A 19,949-nucleotide genomic window follows, 5' to 3' on the forward strand; every position below is an offset into this window, starting at 1 on the left:
GGGAGATCGCTAGAGAGGGACGCTCTGGGGCGCCCCACCCTTGAGACCCCCCCCACCGAGAGGGAGGTCTCTAGAGAGGGGCACACGGGGTGCCCCTCCCGAGAGACCACCCCACCAAGAGGGAGGTCTCTAGAGAGGTGCGCTCGGGGCGCCCCTCCCGAGAGACCACCCCACCAAGAGGGAGATCTCTAGAGAGGTGCGCTCAGGGCGCCTCTCCCGAGAGACCACCCCACTGAGAGGGAGGTCTCTAGAGAGGGGCGCTCAGGGCGCCCCTCCCAAGAGACCACCCTACCGAGAGGGAGGTCTCTAGAGAGGGGCGCTTGGGGCGCCCCTCCCGAGAGACCCCGCCTACCGAGAGGGAGGTCTCTAGAGAGGGGCGCTCAGGGCGCCTCTCCCGAGAGACCACCACACCGAGAGAGAGGTCTCTAGTGAGGGGCACTCGGGTCGCCCCTCCCTAGAGACACCCCCACCCCTCCCCACACACAGAGGTTTCTAGAGAGGGGCTCTCCTGGGCACCCCTCCCTAGAGACCCCCCTCCACAAACACAGACAGAGTGAGATCTCTAGAGAGGGGCGGCCCTAGACGCCCTTCCCCAGAGACCCCACCCTACACACACACACACACACACACAAACACACACCAAGAGGTCTCTAGAGAGGGGCTCTCCTAGATGCCCTTCCCTAGAGACCCCCCACCTACACACACACACACACACACACACACACACACACACACACAGAGGTCTCTAGAGAGGGGCTCTCTTGGGCGCCCCTCTCTAGAGACCCCACTATCTACACACACACAGAGAGGTCTCTAGAGAAGGGCTCTCCTGGGCACCCCTCCCTGGAGACCCCCCTCCACAAACAGACAGACGGAGTGAGATCTCTAGAGAGGGGCACTCCTAGACGCCCTTGCCTAGAGACCGCACCCTACACACACACACACACACAGAGGTCTCTAGAGAGGGGCTCTCTTGGGCGCCCCTCTCTAGAGACCCCACTATCTACACACACACACCTCTAGAGAGGGGCACTCCTCAGCGCCCCTCCCTGGAGACCCCCCACAGACAGCAAGGGGTCTCGAGAGAGCCGCTCTCCTGGGTGCCCCTCTCTAGAGAACCACCCTACCGACACACACACACAGAGGTCTCTAGAGAGGGGCTCTCCTGGGCACCCCTCCCTAGAGATCCCCCTCCACAAACACACACACACACACACAGAAGGGGGGTCTCTAGAGGGGAGCTCTCCTGGGCTCGCCTCTCTGGAGAGCTCCATCCATCCCTCCACACACCCCTCCGAGGAAGAACGAGACAGGCTGGGGGGGGGAAGCATCTTTATTTCCATCACGATCCATCCGCAGTTGCGGGGGGCGAGTTGCAGGCACCCATCCAGCCAGCGGGGGCCTCCTCTTCCTCCCCGAGTCCCGGGAGGGTGTCGGATCTGCTCTGGGCTGCGCTCCTCTGCTCCGCCGCGGCGGGGTCCGGGCTGCCTGCCGGGGCTGTCATCTGCTGCATCGCCGCCGCCTCCTCCTCGGTCTCTTGCTGGAGCTGCCGCTGTCACGTCCTCCTCCGAGGCGCCCTCGGCATTTGTGGCAGGAGCCCCGCCCGGGCACGCCCCTTCCGGCCGGCTGCTGGCCAATCGGCGCCCGCCCCACCCCCGCCCCGCCCAGGCCCCGCCGGCCAATCCCGGGAGCGCTGCAGAGGGGTGGGGCTGGCGGCGGCTCCTCCTCCTGCTCCGCCCTGGCCCCGCCCGCAGTCTCTTCTTCTCCCGCCGGCGGCTGGACGCGCGCCCTTGAGTGCAGCCTGGTGCCAGCCAGCCAGCGAGGTCCGCCGCTGCCCCTCCCCGGACAGGACGCCCACCCAGGCCGCTGGGGCCGCCGCTGCCCTGGACGCCGCAGGGGGCTCTCCGCCCGCGGCTCTCTCCTGGCCGCCGCCGCCGCCGCCGGGCTCCTTCGCCCCCAGCAGGCTGATCGCCCCCCGCTCGCGGAAGAAGCCCGAGAGAGCCGGGGAGGACCCTGCTGAGCAAAGAGGACCGGCCACCCGCACGAGACCAGCTCCTGGGTCCGCAGCATCGCTAGTGCCGGAGAGCAACACAGAGGACGGGCAACGCGGGTGCCCCAGCCTCTCACCTGCTGACCAACGCCCCGAAATGCAAAGCCTTCTCTCGGCAGGCCGGGACGCCCCGCCTCTCCGCCCGGCAAACCCAGCCCAAGGGTCACGGTTCCCGCAGTTCTCTGGTCCCTTTAACTCACTAACTTCCTTCTGGTCGCCCAGGAAGCAAAGGGATCAGCTGCGCGGATGGCTGGCTGAAAACCTGCTGCAGACCCCCGAGAGACCGAGGCGGCTTTGCAGGGGGAGGAGAAGAGCTGGTGGGTCCAAGCCAGCCAGAGGTGGGTGAGGGAGGCAGGCGACCCCCTGATCCCTGGCAGCAGCAGGCAGGAGACGTCTTCAGCAGCTGGGCGAGCCGGCAAGGAGGCCCGCTCGCCCGCCAGTTAGGGCTCACAGCTGCAGAGAGGAATGCGGCAGGCTCGGACAGATTCTGGTCGCCCTGAGCCATGCTGGCGGCGGGGCGCCCCACTCCCTTCTCCCCTCTCCTCGGCTGACAACGAGACAGTGTGCAACACACAACTACCTAGGAGTCTAGGAAACAAGCGCTGCATTCGGGTTAGAAACAAGGATTACCTTCTAAAACAAGTTCAGACACCAGCAGAGAGACTCACCGTTCTCCTGAAAGCCCGGCTTGCTTCTCTGAGTAGTCAGCTGAGTGCTGCACCTGATGCATATCCTGTATCCCTTGCCCCAGAGGAGGAGGAGGAGGAGGAGGAGGAGAGCCCTGAAAGGATGATCCTCCTCCTCCTCCTCCCTGAAGGGACCATCCTGCAGGAACTTAGCAGCGCTTGCTGCACCCCAGAACTCTCTTCCCTCCCTCCCTCCCTCCCTGAGCATCCCACGAAGGGGTTCCCAGAGGCAGGTCTCTCCATCAAGGGGGCCTCCTTAGGACCAGGCGGAAGGAGCGGGGCAGAGGCACCTCTGGGGAAACCAGAAGAGGCCAGCCTCAGAGAGCCACCTGATCCTCCAAAGAATCCGTTGGGCAACCCAGCTGCCGCCGCCTGGAGCCACAGAGACCTGCCACATGATCAAGAAGGGAGAGGCCAGGAAGTGGGTTGGCTTCCTGGCCAGAAGGAGGGCATAAGAAGCCAGCTGGGCTCAGTCCGCCTCTCTGGCTGCTGCAGAGGGAGAGCATCAGCGGAGCAGGGAGAGGAGCAGGAAGGAAGGAAGAGCCAGGTAAGTGCCTGGGGGAGTAAGCACTCTGCCAAGGGGGTGTTGGGTCTGGGGAGAGGAAGGGGGATACCCGCGGGGTGGGGGGAAACGTTTGTAAAACCACATCACTACATTTTTATAGAGAAGCTTCTAAACCTCTTGTCTGCTGTCTATGTCTGGGGATTAGGACTCTATGGGTTTAGTAGCTTCTATGAACTGCATCTCAAAAGTTGTCCCCTTCCTTGTGGCTTTGGAAGGCTCTTCTAATCTCTCAATGTCTCTATTGTATACCTTTTTATTAATGCAAACCGGAGGAACGGGGTATACCTATTTCAAATGACCAGGTAGCCCTTTGACTCCCACTGGGAGCGCGTTCCCCAATGGACTGGGAGCTGTGCTAACTGGTGGGGCTGGCTGTCAAGGGCACGTCCCTCGGTGGCTTGAAGGGGAACACACACACACACACACCCACACCCGTTACCAACTGTGTGCCCTGGAATTTCCTTTTGTGTGTCTTCAGAAGACGGGTTCTAGACGGCACCATAATACTCACAGGTGTGCTGGGCTACGTTCCCCCCAATGAAAGGGCCTCTGGGGGGCACAAGACTCCTGATGCCGGGATCAGCAAGTGACCCATCCGTAGCCCTGCCCAGGGTCCCCGAGGCTCTGACCTAGAGAGTTGGGGGGCAGAGCTTTGGAACACCATGGAGGCAGGGCTGGATGCAGCTCGTGTGGGGCCTGTAGCATCTGTTATAAAGGGGCCCTAAGTTTTGAAAAATGCACACAAATATTAAAACATAAATGATATGCTTGCATAGTAAAGTAATTCAGGTTTTTTTCATTTGCACTCTTTTGGAGTATGGGAGACCAAGCCACAAACTCACACTTACTACAACAACAGTGAACATTGATCTACTGTTTTCCCATCTAAATTCTCAAAGTGGTTTTCACAGAAAAATAAAAGGGTGGATCGAGGCTTCTCTGTCTCCAAAGGGCTCACACTCTAAAAAGAAAAAGGTGGGCGGCACCAGCAACCACCACTGGACAGATGCTGTGCTGGGCCTTCTCTTCAAAGGCACATGGAGCAGGAGAGGGGCCTTTTCTCTAACGTGGACCCACTAAAACAGGTACAGTTTTTTAACTTTAATTCTCAGTTGGAAGCTGGGCGTGTGGGGCCCTCGAAAATGTGGGCCTTTGGCAAATGCTACATGTGCTACTATGTTCCTCCGCCAGAGCAGGGAGGCTTCGGAAGCCGCGTCTCCTGGTGCCAAGTCACTTCGGTTGGGGGAAGTCCCGATACCACCGGCTCTGGGGGAGGAATCTGCGGAAGCCGACCAGCAGCCGCTTGGCCTGCAGAAGCTTCCAGGTCTGGTCCCCAACGGCACCTTCCTGGGAAACGGAGCACACTGGGGAAGGGTCCGAGAAACGCAGGCGGCTGCTGCTGCTGCTGGAGAACCTCTCCCACTCCAGGGTTGGCAGAAGTGGGCTGGGGAATCCCTGGGCTGACTCGCTGGAAAGCACCTTCCAATGTTGGTTCAGTGCAGAGGAAGGAGAGCTGGCCTCGGGGCAGCAAGCAGGAGTTGTCTGTCCTTTGTTAAGGAGGGCCCACTCTGGTTTGTATTTGGATGGGAGACTACATGTGTGAGCAAGGGAAGAGATTCCCCTCAAAGGGATAATGGGGCCGCTCTGGGAGGAGTACACGTAGGCTCACAAGCAGAAGGTTCCCAGTTCCCTCCCTGGCAGCATCTCCAAAATAGGGCTGAGAGAGAGATTCCTGCCTGCAACCTGGGAGAAGCTGCTGCCAGTCTGGGTAGACAATCCTGAGCTGGATGGACCAAGGGCCTGACTCGGTAGAAGGCAGCTTCCTGTGTTCCAGTAACTGGCATCTCCAGCGCACAAGGATCTCTGCAAGGCTGAGGAAAACCTCCTGCTAAACAGCCTTGGAGACCATACTGGGCTCAGTGGACTGCTGGTTAGCACGTTGGAGCAGGGAGACCCAGGTTCGAATCCTTGTTCAGCCATGACCCTCACTGGGTGACTCTGGGCCAGTTTCCTCTCTCTCTCAGCCTAACCCCTGCTAACTTGGCAAAGAGGCACCTTTTAACATTGTGATTCTCTTTATTTAGCAGGCCATTCTCTTTATCCATTCTCTTTATTTAGCAGGGGGAGAATAACTGGCCCTATCTACCCCCAGCACAGGACCTCCAGTGGCTGTTGCTGGTGTCTATCTTGAGTTTCTTTTTAGATTGTGAGTCCTTTGGGGACAGGGAGCCATCTTATTTATTTATTATTTCTCTGTGTAAACCGTCCTGGGCCATTTTTGGAAGGGCGGCATAGAAATCATAATAACAACCACCACCACCACCTACCTCACAAGGTTGTCATGAGGATAAACATCCAGGTACTGCCACCTAATGGTGCAGCAGGGAAATGACTTGACTAGCAAGCCAGAGGTTGCTGGTTCAAATCCCCGCTGGTATGTTCCCCAGACTATAGGAAACACCTCTATCGGGCAGCAGTGATATGGGAAGATGCTGAAAGGCATCATCTCATACTGAGCGGGCGTAGGCAATGGTCAACCCCTCCTGTATTCCACCAAAGACAACCACAGGGCTCTGTGTGCGCCAGGAGTTGAAATTGACTCAACAACACACTTTACCTTTAAACTACTCAGGGCTCCTTGGAGGAAGAGTGGGTTATACATATAAAAACAAAGACATACAATACGGGGTACAAGCCTATATTTTTCTACCTGATCTCCAGTGTGGGATAGGTTTTTCAAAATGTTTTAACAGTTTCCCTTTTCATCTCTTACAGAAAAGGAAACCTTTGATTTCAACAAAAGCCTCCAGAGACTTGCGTTTGCACCCATCGATTAGAGAGGACTCCTTTGCCCATCCCAGTTTAGGCCCTCAAATTGGGGCTGAATTGGCCTTCAGGGCTGGGGCTGCCATCTGGGACCCCAAGTTTGAGCACTCCTGCCGTACAGCAAAATCCTTCTCCTGCCACTCTGTGGCCTTAAGCGGGGGTCCCAACCGTGGTGTGAAGGCCATCTCGACAGGGTAGGATGGTGAGCCCCCTTTTTTTGACCACAGTGTGCCCCAGACAGCTAGGCCGTGGGGCGTTTGGGGGTGAGACACACCAAAAGGGGGGTTCTTTTAGCAAAGGGGTAAGGATATGGGGAGTGGGGAGAGGTTAGACCACCACACCTTAAACCAAATATAAGCAAGCCAACTCGTCTGTTTGAGCAGAGATTGCATGTTGAGTCTCCAAGTTCCCCAGAAAGATCCCTCATAAAATTACCAATAGCTAGATAAAGACCACAATAAGAGAGAAAATACTGTATTGTGAAATATATACAATATAACTCAATTAGATATACATAATATAGTGGTATATACCATCCACAGATTCCACAATAGAAATAATCATAAAGTCCACGGACTGTATCTCATGAACAGAGCACATGAAGTCTAGAACCAAGTTGCTCGTAAAGCTGTCCACATCCACTACGATGACTCAGTGAACCTCGTTTCAAAAGAACTCTTTATCAAGTGATGGACTTAAATCATTTGTATTCACACTTCTTGATATTAATGGACTGGCGGTTTTGTTAATTGTGGTAGAACCATTCCTGTTTCAGTAAGATTTGAGCTGAAGAAACACTCAGGATTCTGCTACCTCTTCTGATTATTTCACAAGAATGCCTTTGTATAGATAGATGCAAAGCAAATGTGAATACACTGATTTAAATCCATCATCGCCTTCCCATCTTGAAGAGTTTATTTGGCAGGCATATTTCCCTATTATCTACAGATACCAAATTCCATACACAATCCTGCCACTTCAATGAGCTGAATGCACTAATTTTTTGCACTGGAATATCCTGGGTGGATTTAAACTAAGAATTCTGATATTTCATTTCTTGAACTTTCCTACAAGTGTAATCTAGGCAGAATTACTTCTCCCAGTCATTGATGGGCTTCCCCTCCAAGTAAAATATTTTAAAAACCACAGAGGACCCAGCTCAAACAAAACAACATTTTATTTCCAATTCAGTCTGCTGCAGATAAAATCATACATTACAAATATGTGCTTTAAAAGCACACATGGTAGCAACTTCAGGATACACAGGCCAACAAGAGAGTTCTTTACGCCCACGCAGGCCCCAATCCAACACAGTTAAGCAGGCAAAAGCCTGACCATTTCAATGGTTTCTGAGTTTTTACTGAATTCTGTGCCAGATTCTGCAGAGAGGGAGACACCGTTTAGATCCGTGGGTTAATTAAAAGCATTGTGGGGAAGGAGATCTGATCTAACATGGTAGTGCCACTTTTAATCATCAAAAAAGTTGCACTGTTGAGTCTCAGCGGACTGATTGTTGTTTGTTATTTATTTATTCGATTTCTATTCCGCCTGTCCAAAAATGGCTCAGGGTTGTTTACACCAAGAAATAATAAATAAATAAGATGGCTCCCTGTCCCCAAAGGGCTCACACTCTAAAAAGAAACACCAGAGAGACACCAGCAACAGCCACTGGAGGTCCTGTGCTGGGGGTGGAGAGGGCCAGTTGCTCTCCCCCTGCTAAATAAAGAGAATCACCACATTAAAAAGGTGCCTCTTTGCCAAGTTAGCAGGGGTTAGAGTGTTGGAGCAGGGAGACCCGGGTTCGAATCCCCATTCAGCCATGACACTCACTGGTGACTCTGGGCCAGTTGCTTCGCTCTCTCTCAGCCTAACCTACCTCACAAGGTTGTCATGAGGATAAACATCCAGGTACTGCCACCTAATGGTGCAGCGGGGAAATGACTTGACTAGCAAGCCAGAGGTTGCTGGTTCAAATCCCCGCTGGTATGTTCCCCAGACTATAGGAAACACCTCTATCGGGCAGCAGTGATATGGGAAGATGCTGAAAGGCATCATCTCATACTGAGCGGGCGTAGGCAATGGTCAACCCCTCCTGTATTCCACCAAAGACAACCACAGGGCTCTGTGTGCGCCAGGAGTTGAAATTGACTCAACAACACACTTTACCTTTAAACTACTCAGGGCTCCTTGGAGGAAGAGTGGGTTATACATATAAAAACAAAGACATACAATACGGGGTACAAGCCTATATTTTTCTACCTGATCTCCAGTGTGGGATAGGTTTTTCAAAATGTTTTAACAGTTTCCCTTTTCATCTCTTACAGAAAAGGAAACCTTTGATTTCAACAAAAGCCTCCAGAGACTTGCATTTGCATCCATTGATGAGAGAGGACTCCTTTGCCCATCCCAGTTTAGGCCCTCAAATTGGGGCTGAATTGGCCTTCAGGGCTGGGGCTGCCATCTGGGACCCCAAGTTTGAGCACTCCTGCCGTACAGCAAAACCCTTCTCCTGCCACTCTGTGGCCTTAAGCGGGGGTCCCAACCATGGTGTGAAGGCCATCCCGACAGGGTAGGATGGTGAGCCCCCTTTTTTTGACCACAGTGTGCCCCAGACAGCTAGGCCGTGGGGCGTTTGGGGGTGAGACACACCAAAAGGGGGGTTCTTTTAGCAAAAGGGTAAGGATATGGGGAGTGGGGAGAGGTTAGACCACCACACCTTAAACCAAATATAAGCAAGCTAACTCGCCTGTTTGAGCAGAGATTGCATGTTGAGTCTCCAAGTTCCCCAGAAAGATCCCTCATAAAATTACCAATAGCTAGATAAAGACCACAATAAGAGAGAAAATACTGTATTGTGAAATATATACAATACGTGTATGTTACATTTATATTAATGTAAACGGCTGCCAGTGCACTGGAGGAACGGGGTATACATATTTTTGATGTTGGATCTTCCAAGTGGTGTCTTAACCTGGGTCATGTCTGCCTTGGAGCGCCACTTGCCCCACCCTGGTCCAGCAGGGCTTGGCTTCCACAGTGTTTGGCTACTCCACCCCCCAGGCATAGGGCAGCCTTGCTCTCTCCGTGTCCTCCCTCCATCCACCCACCTCACTCCCTTGACATCTGTTAAGAACAAGTGCTGGCCTCAGAAGCATTTTTTAAACTACAGGTTTTGCAATTTTGTAGTTTAATTAAAAAAACACACACTAAAAAGGCAATCAAAGATTATGTAAATGTTCACAGAGAAGCAATACCAGAAAAACCAAACGATAACTTCCAAAAATATAGATGTATACAATTTAACATATGCAGTTCTGGATTCATTTTTTCCTCCAAGTATTTATATACACAAATATTCAGACACACATGCATACACACACATCTCTCCACATACATCATACTTGCATGCCAGACATATCGGGCTCTCTCTTTAGCTTATCTTCAGTGGTTTCAAGCAAAACAAGCCACTGTATGTTATCATTCCAGGAATTGATTAAAAGGGACCAATTCTGAATAGATTTTCGGTTTGCCTTCCTTCCCTTGTTCTGACATTAGTCAATTTGATTAGGCACACTATATCCCATACCTTAAGAAGCCATTCATACCACACTGGTGAATCTGGATTTGTCTAGATGGTACTAATTACAACTCTGGCAGCAGTCAGTAAGTGGATGATTAACTCTTGGAGGGTTTTCAGATAGCAGGTTTTACCACCTGTTTACTGTGAGGCTTTACTGTGATTTTGAAGTTGCCCCTCCAAAAAATTTGGATTTTTTAAAAACCCTGGATATACTCCAACGTGCAATCAAAAAAACTGAATGTGTGATGTGCTCCCCAATAGCTTGCAGGGACTCTGGGGTAAGTCTGGCTGGCATGTGAACACAGCCTTCTATTCCAGCGAAGAAGCAAGCTAAAAGCTCCGTGTGAAACATGCCCTAATGTCTTCCCTTAATACCACTGTGTTAATATTATTACTATTACTATTATTATTATTATTATTAGTAGTAGTATGTATGTATTCGATTTCTATACTGCCCTTCCAAAAATGGCTCAGGGCAGTCTATATAGAGAAATAAATAAATAAGATGGATCCCTGTCCCCAAAGGGCTCACAGTCTAAAAAGAAACATAAGACAGACACCAGCAACAGCCACCAGAGGTCCTGTGCTGGGGGTGGATGGGGCCAGTTACTCTCCCCCTGCTAAATAAAGAGAATCACCACGTTGAAAGGTGCATCTTTGCCAAGTTAGCAAAATGACAGAATTGGATAGTTAAGAGGTTTCAAAGGCAATCAGTAACCAATAGATTTACAAGCCAGCCTAGTGACATCCTATAGCCCAGCCTATTTTGTATCAGTTAGGATGATACCCCTTTCTGTATCCACTGGAGTTACTGATTTATGCAAAGTAGTTTTAAAACCCCTTTCTTGGAGCCTGAAGTCTCAATTTTTCCAGTGACGTTAAATCTAAGTTTGACCATAGCTTGGAGGCAATGTTTGTGTTATATGGCGAATCTGTAATTACTGAAACTGTGGGATTCTATTCTGCTCCATCCATTGGGAGAAGAACATAAGATCTCATCTCGAATCAAGCTTTTAAGTGTGATTAACTCATATTCTTTCCATAAGTGAATATTACCCAAAAGATGTTTATTTTCAATTTCCTTATTGCAACAGAAAGACAGAGGATAGGATCTTGGACTGAGCCAGGTTTGAATGTGAGAGCCAGTGTGGTGTAGTGGTTAGAGTGCTGGACTAGGACCGGGGAGACCCGAGTTCAGATCCCCACTCAGCCATGAAACTAGCTTGATGACTCTGGGCCAGTCACTTCTCTCTCAGCCTCACCTACTTCACAGGGTTGTTGTGAAAGAGAAACCTAAGTATGTGGTAGGAACCCTCTGGGCTCCTTGGAGGAAGAGTGGGATATAAATTTAGTAATAATAACAACAACAACAACAGCATGTTATTTTATAACAAGTTGATGCAGAGTTAAAATGGATTTGGATACATAGTCTCTCTGGGTTAGGGGGAATTGCTGCTTTACAGATGGAAGGTATTGCCTGGGATATTGTTTTTGCTTTTGAATATCCTCTTTTCAGTACCAGCATCCATTTTTAAAGCATGGCAGGAAATCATCAAGTTGACATGGGTCGATAAACCCCCTAGACTTTTGATGAAAACTTTGTGTAAGCCATTGAATAAGAGGCATGACACTCCCTTGAATGGAAAAATATATATATTAGGAAGCAGCTCTTAACCCAACTACTGTTTTGGTGTTCTGGGGAGAGAGCAGTATTATTAGAGCAACAAGATCTTTCAGCATGTTTGAAGGATGTGCTTTGATATTCCACAAAGAAGGATCCACTACTAAGTCTCACCAAGGCTCTTTACACCGTCTTGTATTTTGTTGGTCGGTGACTAGAATAAAGATTCCGTTGCAAGGCTCTTTACCCTAACCAGTTAAAATTCAAAAGTTTGCTTTATTTTTCTTTCCAGATTTACTTGCCTTGTCCGCGGCCTCTCGGAAGTCTTGGTCCAGAATGAGACACATGATCTATTTAGATATTGGGAATTGGCTGTGTTTTACCTCACTTGTCACCTTAAGGGGCGCAGCGGGGAAGTGCTTGACTAACAAGCAGAAGGCTGCCGGTTCGAATCCCCGCTGGGCCCATATCGGGCAGCAGCGATAGAGGAAGATGCTGAAAGGCATCATCTCTTAAGCTATTGGGAGAGAAGTGGTCTAGCTGGAGAAGCCACTGGCCCCCTTCTGCCCTGCCCAGGCACTGTAAAACTGTGTCTGGATTAGGGTCAGGGAGACCCGAGTTCAAATCCTCATTCAGCCATGAAACTCACCGGGCAACTCTGGGTCCATCATTTCTCTCTTAGCCTAACCTACCTCATAGGGTTGTTGTTGTGAGGAGAAACCACCATGTACACCACTCTGGGCTCCTTGGAGAAAGTGGGATATATGTGTAAAGATAAAAGTAAAACCCAGGATGCTGTACACATGCTCAGTGACTTCAAATCACCACTTTCTGCTCCTGATAGTTATGCTTTGTGTCTACAGAAATCAGACTATTGAACTACAACTCCCATCCCAGAGCTAATAGGTGACCCAGGCATGCAGCCTCTTTCTGCCTATACTTTCATACTGCCTCATTTAAATAGCCCTGAATCGTAATATAAATTTCTTTACAACCAGTAAAATACATACTACATGCGTATATATACAATATAAACCACCTAATGGTGTAGTGGGGAACTTGCCTAGCGAGCCAGAGGTTGCTGGTTCGAATCCCCGCTGGTATGTTTCCCAGAGTATGGGAAGCTGCTATATCGGGTAGTGATGTGCACGAACCGGTCCGGAGGCCATTATAGAGGCCTCCGAACTGGTTCAAACGTGGCCCGGTCCAGATGTCCGGCGCTGAGGGGGGGTCTCCCTTTAAGGGTGGGGTGGGTTGTACTTACCCCTCCCGCCACTTTTCCCTCTCCAGTGCTCCATTTTCTGACAAAGTTTTTGGTGCAGCAGCATTCTTCCCTGCCCCCGTTATTTTCTAGAAATACTGGAAGTAGCTGCCGTGCATGTGCTCGCTTCTGCGATCTCCCAGATAGGGCTGGGAGAGACTCCTGCCTGCAACCTGGGAGAAGCCGCTGCCAGTCTGGGTAGACATTCCTAAGCTAGAGGGACCAAGGGTCTGACTGCGTATATGGCAGCTTCCTGTAAGGTTGGAGGTGGCCTATAGCCCGCAGGCATTGATAAACCTGCCCTCCATACATTTCTCTAATCCACTTTGAAAGTCATCCAAGCTAGTGGCCATCACTGCATCCCATGGCAGAGAATCTCATTAATTGTGTGCTGTGTGTCCACTTTTGTCAGTGAGACATTGTAGTTCAAAAACAGCTGGAGAGTCAAGTTTGTCCACCCCTGTCCCAGGGCAAGCTACTCAGAAAACAGTTTCCAATTACGGATCATGGGAAGCTGCCTTCTACCAAGTCAGAGCCCTGGGTCCATCTAGATTAGCATTGGCCACATGGACTGGCTGCAGCAAGGTTGTAGACAGGAGTCTCTCTCAGCCCAATCTGGAGATGCTGCCAGGGAGGGAACTTGGAACCTTCTGCATGCAAGCAGGCAGGAGCTCTTCCCAGAACGGCCCCAACCCCTAAGGGGAAGATCTTGCAGTGCTCACACATGTAGTCTCCCATTCAAATGCAAACCAGGCTTGACCCTGCTTAGCAAAGGGGCAATTCATGCTGGCTACCACAAGACCAGCTCTCCTCCCATATTTAATGCTTCCCTGGTAGTGTAGATTGCCTGGAGGTCTGTGTCGCTTACCTCCTTTCAATCTCTGGAATTCTGTTGGTTAAGGACAGCTTACATCACCTGCTGTCTTAGGGTATTAGAAAGGGGATAAGATTTACATTTTAAGTGTCTTGTTTGGATTATGCTTTTCACCATCATCTCATAGTCTTGTGCTGAGAATCAGCACCTCATAAATGCCGAGTCTATGGCTTGTGTGTGTGTATATATGAAGAACTTCATCAGAAGAGACACTGGACAGACCCTGAGAATATAGGATCAAATTGACCATGGCTCTATTCCTATTGGTGTCCATTTGGGCAACCAAGTTCTGAGTTTCAACCCTGCCAGATACCTAAACCAGATCACCGTGCCAAAATACCGCAGAGCTTTGACACAGGCATGATGTAACCCCTTGCAAACAGCAGTCCTGGTGTTGCGAGAAAATCCTCTGGAACCTTGCCTTCCTGTTTAATGCAGTCCCTTGCTTTCATCCTTCCATCAGATTTGACAGAGAATGGGGCGTCTTACTGAACTAAAGAGGATTAGGCAAGGTTCCCTTAATAGAGCTCCTTGCCTGACAGAATTGAGTCAAATTCAACAAGGGGTGTGTGCTCAAATAAGCCTTTTATTCATGATCATGAAGGCAGAGTACAAGCCAAAAAAGTCTGACAAGCACTGCATGCCCAACATACACAGTTGCCAGTTTATACAGATTTTTAAAAGCAAGCAAATCAGTAAATCCTGCAATACATGTCTTTGTAATTAAACAGATGTTTTCATGTTGTGTCAATTAGCCTTGGACATGAGGTACTGTTTGGCCTATCCGCCCTCCCTACTCCTTATCAGTATCTTCTGGTGCCAGCTATGTCTCTTTTTCTGCTGAGTGGGGAATTTGTCTCAGTACCTTGGCTACATACATTATCTCCTATCAGGCTCTGGTATTTGTTCCTTGAACATTCTTGTTCAGGCCTGCTAGCCCTATGCTCTGTTAGGAGCCTGAACCAAACGTTTATACACTTATTTGTGAACCTGGATTAAACATTTCTATATTACTGGAAGGGAGATATCAAAAAAATCCCCCACAAAGAATGCACTTGTCTCTGCAAATCCGGAGATATTGAAACAACGGCTCATGTGATCCTTTACTGTCAATATTACTGAGATATACAGCATAAACATATAACCCCCACTTTTTAGCTGCCATCCAGGCTGTACAGATTCTTTTTATCTTTTTTAACTGACCAGAATTACTTGAGATCTTATAATGTGGCTACGTTCTGTTTAATAGCCAGTAACATTCACCAGGAGTTCATTAAGAATCCTTGTTAACTGATCTTTATGCTCAACTATGTGCTTATCTACTGTATGATAACCCTGTAGGTTATGTAGGTTTTTTTTGGGGGGGGGGGCTTCTGTTTGTAAACTGTGCTGGTCTGTGACTAATAAAGGAATTGACTGACAATTAGTGGTTTCTCTCTTACATTCTCCCCACACCCTCAAAGCTTAAGTTTTGGTTAGTTCTCTCTTGACCTGGGTTCAGTCCGTCTGGACACAGGTCTGTTGGGAAGGTGCAATGGTACCCACTCTGGCATGGAGCTCAACTGGAAACTTGGACGCTGTCCCTTTTGCTGCTGAACCTGCTGCACAGGACTGCTGGGACGGAGGACAGAATGCACACACAAGAACGCATACACAAGAAGCCAGCCACCATCTTGGCAACTGTGCTGCCTCATTGCTCTTGGGACAACAAAGGTCTCTTTGTTGCCCCACATCAGGCACGATGCCCTGGAATCCCGTCACTCTATTCCCGGGTTTCTTAACCTTGGGCCCCCAGATGTTGTTGGACTACAACTCCCAGAATCCCCAGCCACAAAGGCCATGTCTGGGGATTCTGGGAGTTGTAGTCCAACAACATCTGGGGGCCCAAGGTTAAGAAACCCTGCTCTATTCCTGTTCAGACAGCAAAAAGATGGAGATGCTGCACTGTTGCAGAGATCACCTCTGCTCAGAAGTCATCTCACACCCCTGGGCATTTAGACAAACTGCAGGTGACCTGGAAAACGGTGCCAACCATGCCAGGCTCCAAACCAAAACCTACACCATGATGTGGTTATTCTCAGGGGGTTGTCTAGACCAGGGATTCTCAATGTTGGGTCCCCAGATGTTATTGGACTTCAACTCCCAGAATCCCCAACCAAAGGCCACGGGGGCTGGGGATTATGGGAGTTGAAGTCCAAAAACATCTGGGGACCCAACGTTGAGAATCCCTGCTCTAGACCAGGGGTTCCTAAGCTGTTGCTGAACTACAACTCCCAGCAGCTGTTGCTGAACTACAACTCCCAGCAGCCCCAGCTACAATAATGGGAGTTGCAGAACTACAACTCCCAGCAGCCCCAGCTACAATAATGGGAGTTGCAGAACTACAACTCCCAGCAGCCCCAGCTACAATAATGGGAGTTGCTGAACTGCAACTCCCATTATTGTAGCTGGGGCTGTTGGGAGTTGTTCAGCAACTGCTTGGGAACCCCTCCCCTGGTCTAGCCATGGATTCTCAACATAGGGTCCCCACATGTTCTTGGACTTCAACTCCCATAATTCCCAACCAAAGACCACTGGGGCTGGGGATTATGGGAGCTGAAGTCCAACAACATCTGGGGACTCACAGGTTGAGAAACCCTGGTCTAGACAATAATTGAAGTAGCCAAGAAAATTTTATACAGACTACAAGTTGATTGCTGTAGCTTCTAGGATAGCATCTATAAAAACTTATGACATCAGAATATGGCATCGATTACATGAAAATCGATCATACAGGCACATGATATTTGTGTCCAAACTAAAGCACAAAATCTTCCTGCTGTTGGTTAAGAAAGGTAGGAATTCCCACCCACTGGAAACAGACCTTTTCCATGGCTCTATTGTCCCTTTAACTCAGATTTATCATTAACCCCTTCAGTGTTGACTCAGCTTCCTTCTCAAGTGTGACAGATTACACAGAGATCCATTTCACAAAACCTGCAAACTTGAAATACAAAGAAGAATCTTCAGGGGAAGAGGTTCGAGAGAAATAGCCAACATTTTCTAGGCCGGAGCTGATTCAAGGGAAGGAAGGAAGAAGGCAGGCTTTGTCTCTGCAGAGCCACTCTGGGAAGAGCATCTAGATCCCAAGTTCCCTCCCTGGCAGCATCTCCAAGTTAGGCCTGAGAGAGATTCCTGCCTGCAGCCTTGGAGAAGCTGCTGCCAGTCTGTGAAGACAATACTGAGCTAGATAGACCAAGGGTCTGACTCAGTATATGGCAGCTTCCTGTGTCCCTATACAGAACTAGATGGACCAAGGGCCTAACTCAGTAGAAGGCAGCTTCCTGTGCTCCTAAAAACACCCCACAGAAGCACCCAAGAAGACCCCCAGAAGCACCCCAAGAGAAACAAAGAGGACCACTCCTCAGGTCACAAGACCAACAAATGCTTTCAGCCTGATGCTCCCTCACCCCCGCACTGTACTACAGCAAGACACAAACAAGTTACACAGCCGCCAACACAAAGACAGCACATCAGCAGCACATCAGCATATAACTGAATTATAGAGGACACACACACACACCCCGCGAACTGAGCAAGGAGGCACCTTTTCAAGTGGTGACTCTCTTATATTTACCAGGAGGAGAGCAACTGGCCCTCTCCATCCCCAGCACAGCATCCCTCCAGTGGCTGTCACTGGTATCTGCCTTATGTTTTGTTTTTTTTTTAGATTGTGAGCCCTTTGGGCACTATGTAAGCCACTTTGAGAACTTTGGTTGAAGAGCAGTATATAAATATCCATAGTAATAGTAGTAGACACCATAAAAGACACATCCAACAAGCCACACGTTGTATAGCCCTGATCAGAACATCAGTGCCCCCCAGGACTGCTCTGAAGCCTTGCATATTGCCAAGGGATTTGTGGGAACAGCCTCTTAAGGACCACGCTGCTTAAGAACTACTACTCAACTAAAGTGTTAACACAACACATAGGTAAAGGAAAAGTGTGCCATTGAGTTGGTTTCAACTCCTGGCACCCACAGAGCCTTGTGGTTGTCTTTGGTAGAATACAGGAGAGGTTGACCATTGCCTCCTCCCACGCAGTGTGAGATGATGCCTTTCAGCACCTTCCTATATCACTGCTGCCCGATATAGTAGCAGCAGGATTCAAACCACCAGCCTTCTGCTTGTTAGTCAAGCATTTCCCCCTGCTGTGCCACTTAAGGTGGTCTAACACAACACACAGAATCTGTGAAAAAATCCCTCCCAAGAGTTTTCTCCAAACCCTCTTATTTTAAAAGAGATGCAAGAACACCACTCAAGCACTGGAGTAAAAACTCAGCCTTTAAACTCTACAACTCAAGAACTACATTCATATTAAAAAACAAAACAGGGCTTACCTTGTAGAGCAGTAGAGGAGAGACTCACACTTCTCCAAAGCCAGGCTGCTCTGGGTCAGCTCCCTGCTGCACCTGACAAAATCCTGGGGGAAACGTCTAACCAAATCCTCCTCAGCCTCTAGCAGGAGGAAAGCCCTTAAAGGGACCCGACCCTCCTTTCCTCCCTGCAGGACCATCCTGCACAAACACAGCACCACTTGCTGGACCCCAGAACTCTCTTCCTTTCCTGTGTATACTTTGAAGGGGTTCCTAGAGGCAAGTCTCTCCATCAAGGGGATCCTGTGCAAATCCTCCTTGGGACCAGGAGGAAAGAGGGATGCAGAGGCACCCCTGGGAAAACCAACAGAGGAAACCCTCAGCTGCCTCCCCAGACACTGTACAGAGCTCTGGAAGCATCTGAGAGAGAGCCAGCGTGGTGTAGTGGTTAGAGTGCTGGACTAGGACTGGGGAGACCCGAGTTCAAATCCCCATTCAGCCATGAGACTAGCTGGGTGACTTTGGGCCAGTCCCTTCTCTCTCAGCCTAACCAACTTCACCGGGTTGTTGTGAAAGAGAAACTCAAGTATGTAGTGGGCTCCTTGGAGGAAGAGCGGGATATAAATGTAAATAAAATAAATCTGTGCTCCTGTTTCCCCAGGCTTAATGCTGCTGGGGTGCTGAAGTTAAAAGCACTCACATAGCTATTAATATCAGAAGTGAAATATTGAAATGAAAAAGGTTCTGATGAGCTCTAGATGACTTTGGGCCAGTCATGTTTCCCTCGGCCTAACCCACCTCACAGGGTTGTTGTGAGGATAAGAATAACCATGTATGTAATCTTCCTCCATGGGCTCCTTGGAGGAAGAGTGGGATATCAATGGTTTTGTTTTGAAGTAAAAGATCACATTAAGAACCACTGTCCTGCTTAGAGAGTATTTAGAAGATTCGTCACAGCTATATGATTAGGTTGGTTTTGAGTCGTCTCTCAGAGATGCAAAGGTTCTGAGAAGTTATATCTGGAAAAAGTGAGGATTCTGCTATAGCATATATATTATATATTTCACAATCCCTTTGAGGGTCCTCTGCTAATGTCTGAAGACAGGCTTGCAACTTAAGTAGCGCACACAGTTGTGATAGGCCTTACTGGTTGCTTCTGAAACCTTTTCTGTCAGTTTCTTAGCTTTGGGTTTTGCAATCGCTTTGGAATTTTGCAATCTGTGTTTGGAAAAAAGGAAATACACACTTGGTTTTGTTTATTGACTTGGAATATTATCGAAACAGGTTTTATTCATATATTCTCTTGTTTAATAAAGGATGTGTGTTGTTTAGTACTCGCTGGTTGGATTTTCATCTTAGTTTTGCAGTGCTCCCCTCTTGCGAGGAGTGTGTGTGTGTGTGTGTCACTTTTAAGAGGCATCTCTTAAAGTGGTGATTCTCTTACATTTAGCAGGGGGAGAGCAACTGGTCCTATCCATCCCCAGCACAGTATCCCTCCAGTGGCTGTGGCTGGTGTCTCTCTTATGTTTCTTTTTAAGATTGTGAGCCCTTTGGGGATAGGCAGCCATTTTACTTATATATACGTAAACCGCTTTGGGAACTTTGGTTGAAAGGCAGCATATAAATAGTAGTAGTTGTGTATTCATCATCATCATCAACTGTGTTCTGTCTCCAAGCAGCAAAACACACGGAATACGTAACAGCACGATACAGGACAGCCATACATTTCAGCTCAGCAACCTTATCTCATCTTGTATCCATTTTGTATTTATACCTGTGTTTGTTTGAAAATATACTGTGGCGGGATTTCCTGAAGAGTCACAGGTTTTTCTTCAGTCCCTTGGGCCCAACAGGTAGTCAACAGCCACAGTCATGGGAGGGATATATGGCTTTTCCCATTTAATCTTCACAACAACCTCATAGATTAGGTTAGGTTGAGAGAGAGTAACTGGCCCAAAGGCACCCAATAAGCTTGGTGGCTGGGTGGGGATTTGCACCCGACTCACCCTGGTCCTGATCCACCACCCTGGTCCACTACCCTGGTCCCCCCAGTATGTGGATGACATCACACTGGAAGCTGTGGCTTAGCCAATTGGGAGGCAGCTATCATTTGCCATCCAGTTTCTACAGC

General features: G+C 49.3%; 2 protein-coding genes across 15 annotated transcripts; one reads left to right on the forward strand and one right to left on the reverse strand.

The window, feature by feature from the left end:
• Positions 1–1,012: 1,012 nt before the first annotated feature.
• LOC128337622 (5E5 antigen-like) lies at positions 1,013–2,070 on the reverse strand. The gene has a single exon (XM_053278866.1). It carries the CDS (start codon positions 2,068–2,070, stop codon positions 1,501–1,503), a length of 570 nt encoding a protein of 189 aa, XP_053134841.1. The 3' UTR covers positions 1,013–1,500.
• A 445-nt stretch (positions 2,071–2,515) lies between these two features.
• Positions 2,516–14,827, forward strand: LOC128337592 (uncharacterized). Of its 14 annotated transcripts, none has more exons than XR_008312325.1 (4): positions 2,516–3,283; positions 4,118–6,329; positions 8,452–8,696; positions 11,621–14,827. XR_008312325.1 is itself a non-coding variant. In XM_053278787.1 (3 exons), the coding sequence occupies exons 1-2, from the start codon at positions 2,516–2,518 to the stop codon at positions 4,379–4,381; spliced, it is 1,032 nt and encodes a 343-aa protein (XP_053134762.1). In that variant the 3' UTR covers positions 4,382–4,386; positions 8,452–14,827. The 14 variants fall into 14 exon arrangements, 7 of the variants coding, with proteins under 7 accessions (XP_053134762.1, XP_053134763.1, XP_053134765.1 ...); XR_008312327.1 differs by having other exon boundaries at positions 4,118–4,625; positions 6,077–6,329; positions 8,452–14,827; XR_008312323.1 differs by having other exon boundaries at positions 4,118–4,386; positions 4,493–6,329; positions 8,452–14,827.
• The last annotated feature ends 5,122 nt before the right edge of the window (positions 14,828–19,949 follow it).

The sequence above is a fragment of the Hemicordylus capensis genome, chromosome 14, assembly GCF_027244095.1.
Source record: "Hemicordylus capensis ecotype Gifberg chromosome 14, rHemCap1.1.pri, whole genome shotgun sequence".
NCBI lineage: Eukaryota > Metazoa > Chordata > Lepidosauria > Squamata > Cordylidae > Hemicordylus > Hemicordylus capensis.